General features: G+C 41.5%; 1 protein-coding gene across 2 annotated transcripts; it reads left to right on the top strand.

The window, feature by feature from the left end:
* Positions 1-168: 168 nt before the first annotated feature.
* Positions 169-15,006, top strand: LOC121604104. 2 transcript variants are annotated; one of them, XM_041933510.1, is made up of 12 exons: positions 227-273; positions 2,156-2,203; positions 7,853-7,899; positions 9,149-9,383; positions 9,526-9,637; positions 9,751-9,847; positions 10,188-10,272; positions 10,368-10,498; positions 10,664-10,883; positions 11,069-11,156; positions 11,277-11,355; positions 12,580-15,006. In XM_041933510.1, the coding sequence occupies exons 4-12, from the start codon at positions 9,284-9,286 to the stop codon at positions 13,585-13,587; spliced, it is 1,920 nt and encodes a 639-aa protein (XP_041789444.1). In that variant the 5' UTR covers positions 227-273; positions 2,156-2,203; positions 7,853-7,899; positions 9,149-9,283; the 3' UTR covers positions 13,588-15,006. The 2 variants fall into 2 exon arrangements, with proteins under 2 accessions (XP_041789445.1, XP_041789444.1); XM_041933511.1 differs by lacking the exon at positions 2,156-2,203 and having other exon boundaries at positions 169-273.
* The last annotated feature ends 485 nt before the right edge of the window (positions 15,007-15,491 follow it).

Raw genomic sequence — 15,491 nt, 5'->3', positions numbered from 1 at the left:
TTGTAGATGACTTATAAGGGCACCAGCAGAAGTGACTTGTTAAAATAAAAGTCACAGTTTATGTGGCTTAAAAGAAACAGGAAGTGAATCCTTCAAAGTTCCTGCCTTCCTCTTTTTGTTGGACGTGGCCACTTGTTCCCGAAAGGTCATTCTGAGAACTATATCGTCCTCTTCTATGGATGGTGTACGAAAAGTACAAATAGGAGTCAACCGAAGTCTTCATCTTTACTTTTCCAGCCTGAGGGAGTGGTCACCTCGTGTTGGCCCTAACTGGTGAGTGTGTTGATCTGATAAAGAAATTATTTCTGTTATCTTGCTGTGAACACGAGGTCCACTGCCACTGAGCTGGAGACAGATCGACCCACAGAGGGAGTACGCTGCTAAAAACTACTTTGTTTTATCCATTTTCTTTTTTAAGATTTTGAGACAGTAGCTTGTGTACTCTAATTAGAATTGTTTAACAATGCAAGAACGATATATGACGGTCTTTTGATCTCCTAATGACAATTTATTTAATATCTGGATTTCAACTGAATCCAGATTTTATTCCACATGAGGGCAGCAGAACATCAGGCCTCTTTACTCACAGCATCGGCCTACAGCACCGTTGTAGTGTCTCAGATAACTTTCTTAGCCTGTGAGGTGTTCATTTCTGAATTTTAAGGTTTGTAAAAATGCTGCTTTGGATGTCTGGTCTGTCTTAATGGTAGATTACATTACGGTGGTTAGATATTAATCATGTGCTGGCCTGCCTGAAGAACAAATGGTTTGCCAACTTTTACAGTTTAAGAATCAGGTCAAACCAAGGGCTTTTGGGAATATGAATTAGGTCATTGTGGAATATTTTAAACACTCACGCACAGAGACAACTAAACCGCAAACATGCAGTGATCACAATGGATCATTTAATGTGCAGGAGACAAACAGAGATGTGAGAGCTGCTGTTGACACAGCAGAAGTTTCATTTGTGTATGTCGGTGTCCAAAAAAGCTGAAGTTAAGTGAGGCACAAGCTTCTCTCCACATCACACCTGCATGCAAGCCCGCTCAAACGTGATTGGTCAAATCTTTTCGGACTACAAACAGACTACAAATGGAAACCAGAAGGCTTCCCATACCAAAATCTTGCCCCTTGCCTGTAGATTCTTCATTCATATGCTGATATCTGTTTATAGATGTGACATGTGGTTCAGCAGCGTGCACTGCAGTCTGCCACAGTGTCTGTGTCTTGAAACGACCACTGGGGGGCTCTAAAGTAAAATAACTGTATACATCTTTAGAACAAAGTATAGATATTCTACAAGCAGAATCTTCTATTAACCACCACTAAAACTTTTAATACTAGCATTCAGGCAACACTAAAACAGCACAGACAAAAAGTAAAATCAAGAGACAGAATTTTGCAAGAGATAAGAATTACAATAATAAAACAAAATGTTAAAAACCAACAATTTAAACTAAAGGCAACAAGTGACGAGGCACCTGGAATAAAAGCCAGGCTAAAAAGGCATGTCTTGAAGTTTCTTTAAAAAAAATGTGTACTCTCTTGGTTAAGAAACTGTCCTGCACATGCTATTAAACCACAGCATGCAGTTTTTACAGTTTTTTGTACAGATTAAACAAACCAGAATGCAACTTGTCAATTTGGATTGTTTAGATGTGCTGGTTGGCAGACTTTATATCTTTGGACAGAGCCAGATAAGCTTTTTCCGGTGTTGTTTTAAGGGTTGTTTAAGGGTATTTGAAGGTCTCGTTCGGGAAAGCATACAATGGTTACTTCTCACAATGACATTTTTAAGACGCAGCAATTAACCTAACCTCAGAGTTTCTACTGTGCCTGAAACTAAAGTGTTAAACAGCAATAAAAAGGGAACGGAAAGTAACAAAGCAGGCCAACAAAAAAAGAGACCCTACAAGGGATTTCCACCCTGTTGTTTCACACTTGTGCTTGAAACATGGATATCTCAAAGATAATGCAGTCAGGGAAACCACAGTAACCACATGCTGTCTTTTTTTCTTTACTCTGAAACCTTTCCGATGCGTCACTTTAGATCTCGAGGCCAGAGTGTAGTTTTTGAAGGGAAACAAAAGTTTTCAGTACGTTCTGACGAGTCCACAGACACGAAAACGACCGGTCGATCCCTTTGAATGTACAGGGACGGTCGCGGAGAGGGAGGACATCTCCACAGAGAGGCACCGGACGGGTAAGTTCTTGTATTACTTTATTTTGGTCACAAGCTACTCTCTGATAAGATCAGACATGTTTTTCAGTGTCATGAATGAATGAGTCTGTGACAGGAAATTCTGCTCGAGCAGAGGTGGTTATGATGACGAAGAGGACGATAAAGTGACTGGTGTCTGTTCATGAGGTATTTTTGATAATAGATTAGGTCTCACTGTGACAATGAGGATGATGATGATGATGGTGACATTCGCCATAACGATGATGAAACATCAGGACCTTTCTGATAACCTTTGATCTGTAATTTCTTTTGAAAATGAGACATGAGTTAGTAGAATGATGATGTTTGACAAGATCATTTGAGCTCAAGGTCCTCTTTTCTTGGGCTTTCAACGACCTCTCATGCTATCATGCTAATCTTTGGTGTGGTCAAGTTTATCTTTGGGGAAATACAGAAGACAGTTTAGAGGGTGAGACATAGTCATGCCTGTGAAGAGTTCCATCTAAAAACCACCTAATGTCATGTTTTGGAAGGCAGTTTGGCATCAAATTCTTCACTTGGTATCTGTATCAAAGTAAGAGCGGGGGGTTTATGATACTCACAGATAAATGCCACGTCCTGCCGTACGTACTATTTTGCCATGCTAAAAAAATAGGGATAGGGACAAGGGAGAGAAAAAGAGAGGCAGGTATGTGGGTGAAAGAGTCTTAGGTATGTGGGAAGGTGAAAGGAGGTGAAGAAAGTAAGAGACAGAAGCTGTGGAGGTGAGGAGAGAGAGAGAGAGAAACTCATTACGTGGTGTTTAAAAAGCCACATCAGGATGTTCCTTTGCCAAATAAACAAGAGTCTACAGCCACACTAGCGGCTCTGCAAGGCTGAACTTTGAGCTAAATGCTAATGTTTCCATCGAGTGCTGGACAAACTCTGACCAGATGCTGGCGGTGGAGGAAAAGTCAGGACATCAAAGTTGTCACATTTCATCCAGGACCAGAGAAAAATGTATCGAGATACATCGTGTGAACACTGAATCGCTGCACCAAATGTTGACAAGCCCACGCACTTATTCTACTCAACAGCCGTGATGATGCTGCTGCTGTTTCAGGTTGTGCTGCTTACTCCTACATGCTACATGCTGCTGTTGTGAGTTCATGTCTCGCACCATCACCCCACACCTTTCCAGTAATGGTTTTATAACCAAACCAACTGTGGCATTTTTGTATACACCGTTCTTTACACTTGTACACCAATGACTGCACCTCCAGCCACCCTTTTATCAAGCTGCTCAAGTTTGCTGATGATGGTCCTGGGCCTCATCAAGGACAATGATGAGTTGACCTACAGTGTGCAGATAATAACTTAGAGCTCAATGTCAGCAAGACAGTGCTGATGGTCATGGAAACACCTACCTCGCACCCCCCATTACTCAACAGCAATACAGCTGTAAAGGTGGTGGAGTCTGCCAGCGACCGGAAATTGGAGAGCCGCTCATCTCATGTCATCATGCAAGCTCACCAGAGGACATCCTTCCTCAGACCACTCCGAAAGATAAACTTCTCCCTAATAATTCACACCCAGTTCTGCAGAGTGTCCTCACCACCTCCATCGCTGGAGGAGAAGGGAGCGTTCTGCACAATGCCAGAGATGGACAGCGGGCCAGGAGGATATTGATAGATCCACCACAGCCGGCTCACTGCCTCTTCAGGCTTCCAGGTTCAGCTCCATCAGCACCAAGACCACCAGACACCTGAACACCCTAAATCCTCATCGATGATGATACAACACAACGAGGGTCCTCTTTATTTGGAGGCTTCTTTTCACCTTCATTCACAAGTCAAATGTTTTTTAGGCTGGTTTTTACTTGTATAAGGATCAGTAATGACCATCTTGTGCAATAAACACCAACTGATTCTAGTAGTTCCACTAACTTCATGAGGAGGCCACAATTCTTGAATCATTGTTAAACAAGAAACGATTTGAACGAGGTGAAATGTTTGTATGGGACTAGCCACCTCACCGCATCTGAAAGCCCCCCAGGACTGAGGACTTATTTTCTACCTGCCAATACAACAGCTGTTAGAAGCTGTGACCGCAGCAGTCTTTGCATCACTGTCAGTTTAAGAGTGCTTGAAAGGAAGAGCGTTCTTGCTGGGTAGTAAATCTTTTATCTTTTTGGAAACGGCAGTAGCTTTCTGGGAAGAGAAGGGGGGGTAGGAAGTGGTTTTTCTGTGGGTGTGTGTGTGTGTGTGTGTGTGTGTAGTTTGTGGTTATTTCTGTGCTTGTCTCTACGTGACACAGAGAGAGCAAAGAAAGAAAGAAAGAAAGACAGGAAAGCGAGAGAGAGTGTCAGCTCTTTCATTTCGGTTGGAGCAGGTTAGGGGAAGTCCAAATGTCAGAAGAAGACAGGTATATATGAAAAAGTGTCTTGGTGAAAGTGGTTAGAAAGAGTAGACTGTCAAGTGGCTGACAAAGTGAGACTAGAAAGCGTGGCTGATTTGTGAGCGTGATTCAAAGCGCCGCTTCCCTGCTGAGGCCTTTCCCTCTATCAGCTGCTTATCGTGACATGTGCCGACTGATCGGAGTCACTCAAATCTCCAGCGCTGGCTTGGGAAATGCTGGAAAAAGTACAGACTTTGAGCCGGGGAAGTTGGTTGACTGTACAGCGTGACTTCAAATCATAACGTTAATCTCCATGACATCAGGCTTGATTCGACCAAATCAAAGAGGGCTTATGGCAGCTGCACTGCTGATTCTTGTGCCTTGATACCCTCACCAAAGCAGAGGGTAATCCTGGCTGAAATGCTGCCACTTTGAAATGGCATCAAAGGGGTAATTTATTGAAAGTATTGCACTTCCATAAAGTCGGGGGCAAGACAGGTTAAGAAAAAAGAATGGTAGAAACTGAGGAGGTAGAGCTCAAAATATCATGACTTTTAGTCCCTAATATCGATCAAGCTGCAAAAAACACTAGATACTACACTTCCCATAATGCAACTTGATGATGTCTTAACTTAAATACTGCCTGGTAAATGCCACTGACAAACCACATATGCCTAGATTGCAGAGGTTGCTCAAATTATGTGGTTGAGTAATGTAAAAATGGCAAATAACATATTATTTGTTTGTGACTAGAAACCCAAAGTCATGACTGTGTGGACACTCGAGTCTCAGGCCTTTTTTAGGTTTAAGCATGTGTGTTATGTTGATATTATTTAGGTTTTAGGAGCATTCTTTGGACATGTGTATGTATCGTACTTTCAGAAAATGCATCTCAAATTTGGTTTTTATCGCAGTTTGTGACTTTTGTGCTTCTTGCCTTTTTACAGTCAGCTAGCCAGCAGTTTGCAAGGCTGGTGCAGAGATACATGCATAAAAGAAAAGCCCACATTTCTGGTTGCCAGCAGATACGCACTAACTGTTAAACATTATGAAAGACTTGGATATCAACAGGTTTTTGGATATGCACAAATATCTCACCGCCAACCTTTTTAAGGCGGTGGCTGAAGGAATGGATGCACATGCATACAAATGTGAATTTTAGTGGAATATTCATTTACATTATCCATGGAAACAGCTTCTGTAATATTTTTTGGAGTAAGAGCAAAAAGCAGGGCTCTCTGCTGTGATTTACAGAACATCGCCCATTGCCAGATTACCTAGAAGAAGTTCAATGAGGCAAATCTTTTGCTGCCTGACCCCATCATGACATCATTATTCTAAGAGAGGGATGCAATGAGCTGCCCAGTAATAGTAGAGGGACCCAGGCCGCGGAATGTGATGAGAAATGGACTTCACTGAACTGAGAGCTGACAGCAGCAGCACAGAGGCTGCACATTTTTCAGTGGAAAAGCTTTATCTTTGAATCGGCATCATCTTCTGATGCCGCAACTATTTTCCATCAGTCTTTAACGAAACAGACAGACACAATTACACAGACTGAGAGCAAGATTTTATTAAGCCGAGGGTACACACAGTGACTTCAAATCAAAAATACTAATTTCTGAGACTTCAAGCAAAGCTCTGGAGAGCAGTTTAACCACTGTTCATAGGGTAAGTTAACCTGTGGTTAACCATACCGACAATACTGCTACTTGATGCTTTATCAGATAATAACTCGCACTGAAGATGACCTAACTTTCAGTTAAACGGACAAAAAATCTCATGATTTAAATACAGCCGATTTCACTCAGCTGTGGTAAAAGCATGATAATACACCAACATTAAACACCATTCTTTCTTAATGCAGCCTCATATTTTCTTGTGATTGCGGTGATCGCATCACACATGTTTGTACAGATCACTCGACATCTACGTGCACAACCCAGACAACAGAGCAAAGGTAAACAGACTACACCTGTAGTTTGACAATAAGATCTCTCATCTCATCACATGTAATGCGATGTGAATAAAGTAGAGTTAATCCTGAGGCCACGCCAAGCTCCCTCCATCATTCCCTTCGATCCTTGACAACAAATGGAGCGTCGCTGCAAGTTAAGTTTATGGGCTTGACGCACCTGTTATACAGATGGGGTTTATGTTATGTTATAAACACTACCAGTTTGCTTCCATTTAATTGCCTTTTAAATAAGTGAGTGACAATTTCTTTTAAACAAATGTTCACTGCAAAAAAAATGTGCCTTTTGCAACTTTTTGTTGACTTTCCCTCCTATAAGGCATATAATATAATACACTTCAGCTTTTTGACGCCCTCATTAAATTGATAATTATGATTGCTGAGAACATGACCTACAATCTGATTAATGTCATTTTAAGAAGAGGAAGTGCTGTTAGCAGGAAGCGCACCTAGCCACGTAAATTAAAAAAGAAAACACATACACATAAATGTTGTTTGTTTTAATAGAAATGTATTCTTACAAATATAAAGTGTTTAAACATCCATTAAAAAGATATTTTACTGTGACTGCACAGAGAGAAAGTTTTTGTATTTGGGGCTGTGGGTGTTTGTGTGTGGGTTTTCAATCACCACATAACACAAATCATACCTGACACACACACACACACACACACACACACACGTTTCTATTTTTCATCCTGTTTTTGACAGAGTTTAAATGTCAGTGTGATCACATGCAACAACAGTTCAACGTGTATCAGTTAAATGTTTGCCACAAAGGGCAAATATGGAAAAACAAGAAGAGATATTAAACACCACACTGTGCTTGTGTGAGTGCATGTGTGCACAGTGTAAATGCATACAACATACTGAGGAAATGATGGGCTGCAGGGAAGTAAATTAAGGCAAACAATTAACTTGTACAGGCCTGCGTTACAAGCCTTAGCATTAACACTGAAATAGCCAGACTGTATTAGGACCGTGTTCTTTATCTTTTAAGTTGTAGAAGCAGGTGCACAACAGGTATCGCCAGTAGAATATGCTTTATTTATAAGTTGGAGGAAAATACATGGGAGGAAACTGCTCAGAGGTGTGAAACTTGCTTCACCAGGGTGAGCTCAATTTCCACACCTTTCAGACTTGAAGCGTTAGTTGGGAGCGGGGGTGGATTAAAACCGAGAACGACTCAACCAATCTTGATTTCTGATTACATTTCTTAGTACTGACCTTCAGAGAGTGCAGACGTTATCTTCTGTCTTTCCTCTGGTGGCAGTTTGCTAAAAGAGGAAAACCTTCATTTGTCTTGTGTTTTTTCACAGTTCATCAAATGGAATGACAGCAGCATGGTGAGCAGCTACACCAACAGGTAAGACACTTAAGTTTGTATTTCATGTCATTTGTTTCTATGATTGAGTATGTTAATGTCTAAGAGTTGACATATCACATACTGTTAGGAGTCATCGGCTCAAATTATAGGGTATTTTCCCATTTTTTATGGGACACTAGTGTGATAACTGTATGTCAATAAAGCACATTATCGAGAATGTTTTGTTCAGTTTCAGCACAATGCATTTGGTTTGCAGAGCTGTTGGCTCTTTACATGTCTAAAGATAATTTATAATAAATAGCATATGTCCAGTTTAGTTTATCTGATATTTTGAAGAAGCCCATTAAGTCATTAAGACAACCACAAAGATGTGAAGACAGATGCAAAAAAGTCCAAGATATATTTCCATGATGGTCCTCGACTGGCTTGTCAGTGGTTGCATCAGGTCGAAAGGTTGGTGAAGTAGTGAGTGTTAATACTTAGCTAATGCTTTTAACTGCAGAAATTCACCCTTAAGGTAATTTCCTTTAAAGCCACATTTGAAAACATCCAACTTTGGCTTCCCCCAGCGATGATTATCACCCGGTGGACCATGAGATGTGGTTGAAATGGAGCTTGAGCTTTGATTATTTTTGCAACGCATGCAACTCCCAAAAACGAAGAATCACGGCCCATGCTTAAAGAACAACTGAACACCCACTGAAAAGATGTTTTTTTTGCTGACTTCCAGAGGTTTGACTTCTCACCTTGCAGCAGCCGGTGATGCTGGGTGTGGACACTGGATGAATGAGACACTTGCATTTACAAACAGTTAACCATGGAGGGCAGCAAAACACTGAGTGTCAGTATGGAGTGCCGTTTTCATTCTATGTGGGAACGAAATGAATGAAATAAAAGATAAAAGACATATTAGCAAAAAGATTAAACAAATGTGATCTTGATCTGTGATGCCTGAGTTAACAGGGAATTTCTGGTAACACTCTATAATACAACGCTGAAAGTAGGAAAATGCACTTCCATCATTGTTTTTTATTAATTTATTTCACAAAATAAATCTGTCCCATTCTAATAGGTGTGTTATCAGTCTGTGTAAGTGGAACCATAGCAAACAAGCACAGGCAGGATCTGAAACATTGCCATTTCTGTTTTCTGATCACCTGTTACCGTATTTGCAGTGAGAGTATTTGGCCGCGCGTGTCCAGAAATAAACTCAAAAAAGTACCGCAAAAATAAGGAAGTGGGGGAACATACAAGTTATAATCCCTCTGCCACTTTCATTTCATCACAGCACAGGATGAGAAGAAGGAGGAAGTACTGATCTGAAAGCCAGAAGTCAGAACAAACCATCAGACCCCCATCTCTCCTGGTCATCCAGCTTTGGAAAGCAGCCATCTCCCAGCAAAGAAGTCTGATGACAGAGTAAATGGAGAGAAATATGAAAACCCCTCTGCTGCTTCTTCTCCTTGTTCTGCTTCATGTCACCACCATCAAAATGGGGCATTGTCCCAGCCTCCCGGATAAAAGTTAGTGATTTTATTTATTTTTGATGACTTTGATTTTTGTTTTAATATCATCCAGCATTGACTTAAAGAGCTTTACAAGACTCATTAAAAGTGCTCATGCAAATGACAGTTTCATCCTTTGCATTCCATCTCGTCTGCACAGGTCTCACCTGCTCCAACGACTACGATAGTGTCATCACTTGTGTGTGGAAGAGCACATATGTGTCTGACCGTGCAGACACTGTGTGCACAATATACGCCGAAAGGGTGCATCTGTAAGCACGGCACTTACAAAAATAAAAAAAAACTGGACAAATATGTCCTGAGAGTGGAGATCAGCAAAGTGAAATTTACATGAAATCATTTTTTTTTTTTTTTTTTTTTACAGTTTCAATAGATACAAGGGTTCCTGTAAACTGAAGCCTGTTGACGTCTCCAGACCAACAATACAGAGGTGCTCGGTGGACTTCGAAAGAGAGGCAAGGGTGAGTTTCAGACGCTGGTAACCGAACATTGCTGTTGCCAGCCCAGGTTTTGGAATATCTATTTATTATCTGCACATGTGAATTTAGAGAATAAAGAATCACTGGCCATGGAAGGACTTGGATGAAAAGACCAGTACCTCTCAAGTCTGTATGCTCAATATAAGAGCTCACAGCTGGTTAGCTTAGCTTATCTCAGCTTAAAGGCTGGAAACAGAGGGAAACGCTGGCTTGGCTCAGTCCATAGGCCAAACATCATGTTCAAAGCCTGTATACTAATTTAAATCTTATTTTCTTTCTTATGAGTGTTTTTTAACTGCTGTATTCTTTTTCTTTGAATCAGTTTCAGTCCACCCATATGTTGACCATTAATGTGAGCTGTAACCACATGCAAAATGTGAGCATTTCCTACCGGCCGATTTGTCACAGTAAGTACACTGAATATATCGCCTCCTTGTGAGCAACCTTGCGAGCTGTTCATGGCGACCTTGAAACAAACCGCGTGTGTGTGTGCGCTTTGCAGTAAAGCTGAAACCTCCGCCAAAACCAGAAATCAACTTCACCACCTTTTCCTGGGTCGCTCAAGTTACCAGGCCAAGAATCCCAATGTACAAAACCCAACTGCTGTGGAAGCAAGAAGATCAATCATGGAGTGTGTGTATATATTTTGTGTCTATGCAAGTGTGTGAATGTGTCTATGTTACAGATGAGGGAGACCTTGAGAGTGAATGTTAAAGGAAAGGAAATCCAGGAAAAAGGATATAACAGACATGAAAATCAGCCAATTAAACAGCCGCACCTTTGTTTCTTGCTTGTCAGGATCCCTCTTTAAAGGACAGAGAAATAAACAAGACATGTCAACGGCACTGCACAGCTGAGATAGGTAAAGATCTGCTGATAATAGGCGAGAAATATGAGGCACGGGTTCGAGTGAAAACTGCAGAGGATGGTGAATATTTTTCAACCTGGAGTGACTGGAGCCCCACGGCATCATGGGTGTCACACACTGGAGAACCAAAACCAACACCTCCCCCATCAGGTAAAGATTGCCAAGAATGAGAAATATGTGTTTTATGTTGATTAAAGAGGTGTACTCTTACATGACAAGTACCAATATAATGTGCCTTTAATTCCCTGTGATTGTGCATCAGGATGACTGCATGACAATCACAATGGAATAAATACACACCTATAACATGACATATTCTGTCCTGTGTTTGTCAGATGTTGCTCAGGGTGTTCTGGGCACAGTTGCATGCGTGGTAGCGTTGGTCTTGTTGCTCATACTCTTCAGGACTGACAAAACCACCTGGTAAGCCAACCACACGACCACAGAGTACTCTTCCAAAACATGTGTCACTTGTGAGGCAAAAAAATGTTAAATTCTGATCTTCTTTGTTCAAGAGCAGTGTATATTTTTGATAACTTTTAGGATTTACATAGCAAAGAAAATCAGAGGTCCGCCCCTACCGAACCCAGGAAAATCTTTCCTGCAGGGTATAAATTTCCAGGTGAGCTCATGAAATCTTTTTTCTTCATGTTCGTAACATTTAAATCAGACTTTGCTGCAGACTAATCTTAGACCTCTCCTACTGCATTAGTTAGTATTTTTCATCATTTATCATTAACATTCATATGAAGTCTTGACTGGGCTACCACACGTGTGTAAGTCCAAAATTCACTCTTCTTTTAACTCTGCTCTGCAAAAGCTTTCATCAACTTTCTTCTGCATCGAGTCGCTAACACCAGCATTTGGTGCTGGACAATTGGCAAACAGTGGGTTTATCAGAGTGTGAGAAAAGCCCTTAACTGAAAGATGCTAAAAGGGTCCATGCAGCTGAAGGGAACTGCAGACTTGGGGGTTAAATCTGTGCAGGTTTGTCGCTTCCAGCAAACCCGAGTAGTGACAACACACTTCACCCACAGCTAATGGAAAAATATTGATTAGTGCAGCTTTAAAGTCCAGATGAAACTGCAATTCCAGTATATCGAGCTCTAGCTAGGCGGGATATAACCCGTCATATGCTCCATGCAGCTGCTCAAGCAGTTCACTGTGAAATGCCTTGTGCACAATCTGCAGCTGTGACTGATAGCACTTTCCTCAAAGTGAATAAATTCTAGCCATCTTGCCTGTTGCCATGACATTTTGTGGAAACAGAACAAAGTGTGGGGTGACAAACACCCAAAGACACACCATTTTACCATGCTAGCTAGCTGGCCAATGAACCTTAGTTCTGTGCTGCTAAAAGTTTGATTGATGCGTGAATGTCATGATATTATTGGTTGAAACTGGTTGATTCACGCCTATGGAAGAACACGTCATAGTTTGTTGTACTGGAAGAAAGCATGATTGAATCGTTTTCTTGATTTTCACACATTTTGTTAAATAGGTGCACAGTATGACTGGGGATGTGATCTGAAAGGGCTAAGGATGTTTCTCATTTCATCTCGACTTTAAAACTAGCAATGCATGTTAAAAAGGGCCAAGCACGAACATGACACAAAGCAGTAGCATCATGCACAGCCCGTGTAGGTTGTGAAACCAAACCAAAGAATTACTCATTAGACATTTGTCCATTTTGATCCAAAGGGTTAAAACTGTGTCACTGTAGCAGCAGAATAGAGACACAAACGCCTTAAATGCTATTTGTTATAAACAGACAGTAGTCTTCTGTGTTTTTAACCATTCCAATCCCTTCTCTCGCTCCTCCACCTTTGACCTTTCCCCCCTTCAGAACAGCCCTCACTTCACCAGTGACTCCTTTCGATCTTTCTTGAGACCGGTGGAAATCACCTCTGTGGAGGTAACCTCCACTGTGGATGCTGTTGCACCCAGCGGGCAAGAGGCGGCGCTGCGAGAGAAGATGAGAAGCGAGAGCAGCTATGAGACGACCAGTTCCAACTTCTCCAACCCCAGTTACTCTAAGCTGCCTCCTCCTCCTCCTCTTCCTCCTGTCTCCTTGCTCACTGCAGGGAATCTGGAGGCCTGTGGCGTCGATACACCTTATGGACCGGTTGGTTGTCAGGGTGAAGCAAAAAGCGCAGAACAGGATAGGGATGATGTAAGAGGGAAAGAAGTGGAGATCCTACGACTGCCCTTCAAATGCAGCAACAACAGTGAGCCTATGTTGCTAATTTCAGACTATGAGAAGGTTGAGAAGCCCCAGGTTGAGCGCCTCCGGCTGCAGAGTCTAGATTCAGGTGTGTGCAGTGGTGAGGAGGTCAGTCAAGAGAGCCTGGAGGCAGATAGCATCAATGTGACTGATTGCCATGATGAGGTTCCTGGAGGCAAGGTGGAAAGGGAGGGAGGGAATGGAGAAGAAGTACATTTTCAGAAGCTGTTCAAAGTTTTGCTTGACAAAGGGTCTATGCAGGTTTGCTCTGGTTACGAGCAAGTCCAGAAGCTGCAGGTTGATGCCGCTGAGCTCCCTAGCCTGGATTCAGGCATTAGCAGCGGGGGCGAGGAGCAGCTGAGTCAGGAGGAGAGCCTGGAGGACGTTGATAAGTCCACTGAATCCACTAGCCTCCTGTTTCCTCCTCCTTCTCCTCCTCCTCCCAGTGCATTGGCATGCTCCTCGCCCACTTTCACACCATTGGTGTTGAACTTCTCCGAGGCAGGTTTCAGTCCGGTTCTGCCACCTCTTCCATGTCTAATACTGGAGAGGATTGCACTGATGTCAGCTAACAGGCCAGTGGAGCCCTCTGGTGACGGATACATGCCAGTAAGACAAGAACAGAGCTAAAAAACCAGCAGAAACAAATGATAAACAGTCAAGGCCAGACAGTATAGTATGTAGCATGTGCAGGATTCATGACAGCCTGATAGAGTCAGTTCACATATTTTTTTCTCAGTAGTGTGTAATATCATATGGACATTTTTTCAATGCTCCCAAAGACGGGTTGATTTTAATGAATGTATTTTTTCTACACGGCCTTATTATATATATTTATAACAATTATTTATCTTGTAACATGAAACATTTATCTGTGCAGTCAGTTTTTTTCAGTGACGAACCAGGAAATAAAAACCAAACAAAAGATGACATCATGAAACAGAACCAAAAAGAAAAAGCCAAGAGGCCTACATCTAGTCTTACTGTTTCCATCTACGTTTTTTATACTAAAAAATAGAAAAAATATATATATATTTTTTGCTAATTGTGCCATTCTCCAGGGAGAAATATGTAATAGGCAATGTCTACCTGTGTTTTGCTTAAAGGATTTTTATGTTGCCGTGTTACCGGTGATACAGTGTGCCAAATATCTTGATGGGTTGTCCAGTACTTCAGCTCTGGAGACATTTTTCACGTGTTTAACGTGTTTAAAGTTCCTGTGTCCATCCCTGCTCTTAAATAAACATCCGTGCACGCTGCATCAGTGGGGTCGGAGGCCAGTCTCACCAATGCCTATAGAAATAAGAGGAGTGTATCAGATATTGAATTTACCCTTTACTTAACTGTAAAGGGTACTGTCACTTTTCTCAAATGTTTGGGATTTGTTGTTGTTATGTTATCTTAGACCACTGCAGCCTGGCTGCATTATATTTGTCCTTGAAGGTGATAAATGCATTTCCTACCTCACGAAGCATTTGCAAATCATTTCTCTCATTTACACCAGCTTGCAGTCTTTTTCTTCTCCTGTTTTGTTGGTGCATCAACTCTTCGTGCACTCTCCAGTCAACAGACATGTTTATGCAGTCTCTCCTGTTCTCATGTGTGTTCTCCACTGGCGAGATAGGACAATACAGTGACGCGCTCATCAAAACATTCCTCTCTAGGAATCACATCATCAGTCATATGTAAAGTAAATTGAAACTGTACTGACCTCTATTTGTATGGCAGCTCTATTAAGAAAGACAGACAGTCAATATGAATAAGTTGTTGAAAATCTATGCTATCACTTATCTAATCTTGTTATTTTAATTACTCATCGTTTGATTCAACTTTTGATGGTTTTATATTTTGTTGTGTTATGATTATTCATAGAAATAGATGTTTAAAAGGGAAAAAGGGATAAACAATCACCGCTCTGTGGTCATGTCACTGGTTTTGTTGTTGTTTTCTCTGTACGCTGTATACAATGATGTGATAACTATGATGTTTTCTACGAAGTAAAAGTGGTGAAATTTCTATTGAAATAAATGTGAGTGTTTTGGGGCATAGAAAGAGTTTTGCTTGGATTTCTTTCTTCATAAGTGTCACAAGTTCGACACAATGTCCTCACTGAAAGCTGAAAACCTCCAGTGTGACAGATCGCCTGATGAAGATATTAGGAGAGGGTGAATTTTGGCAGATACATAAACAACTTACCTGCTTACAGTTTCACTTGTGTAAAGACAAACTCCGTATTTGAGGTAAAAATACAGAATCTTTTTTGTGCATGGTGTAATCTCCCTAAAGCTTCATCTGCGTGCACTTCATGGCCCATTGGGATTCCCTGTTTGCATGGAAAGTGGCATGAACTGTGGGAAATGAGTACGTAAGCCTGTCCCTGCCTGCTTCATTCCCATCAGATTTACTTGTGCTGGGGGGTCGATTGGGAGCATCACTGTTGCTAGGTGATGATGACATCAGCGTACCTGTACCTACCTGACTCACCTCTGTTCCTTTAAGATGAGAGAGTGCTCTACAACATGTATGCTTAGTTA

This window comes from Chelmon rostratus, chromosome 3, assembly GCF_017976325.1.
Source record: "Chelmon rostratus isolate fCheRos1 chromosome 3, fCheRos1.pri, whole genome shotgun sequence".
In the NCBI taxonomy this organism is placed as follows: Eukaryota; Metazoa; Chordata; class Actinopteri; order Chaetodontiformes; family Chaetodontidae; genus Chelmon; species Chelmon rostratus.
Note: the sequence above shows the minus strand (reverse complement) of the source record. Positions and strands in the feature narration are given on the sequence as shown.

Coding starts and splice junctions, on each gene's coding strand:
- LOC121604104 (XM_041933511.1), top strand. CDS start 9,284: ATGGAGAGAAATATGAAAACCCCTCTGCTGCTTCTTCTCCTTGTTCTG. Junction 10,273..10,367: donor CTACCGGCCGATTTGTCACA/GTAAGTACACTG, acceptor TGCGCTTTGCAG/TAAAGCTGAAACCTCCGCCA. Junction 10,499..10,663: donor AAGAAGATCAATCATGGAGT/GTGTGTATATAT, acceptor CTTGCTTGTCAG/GATCCCTCTTTAAAGGACAG.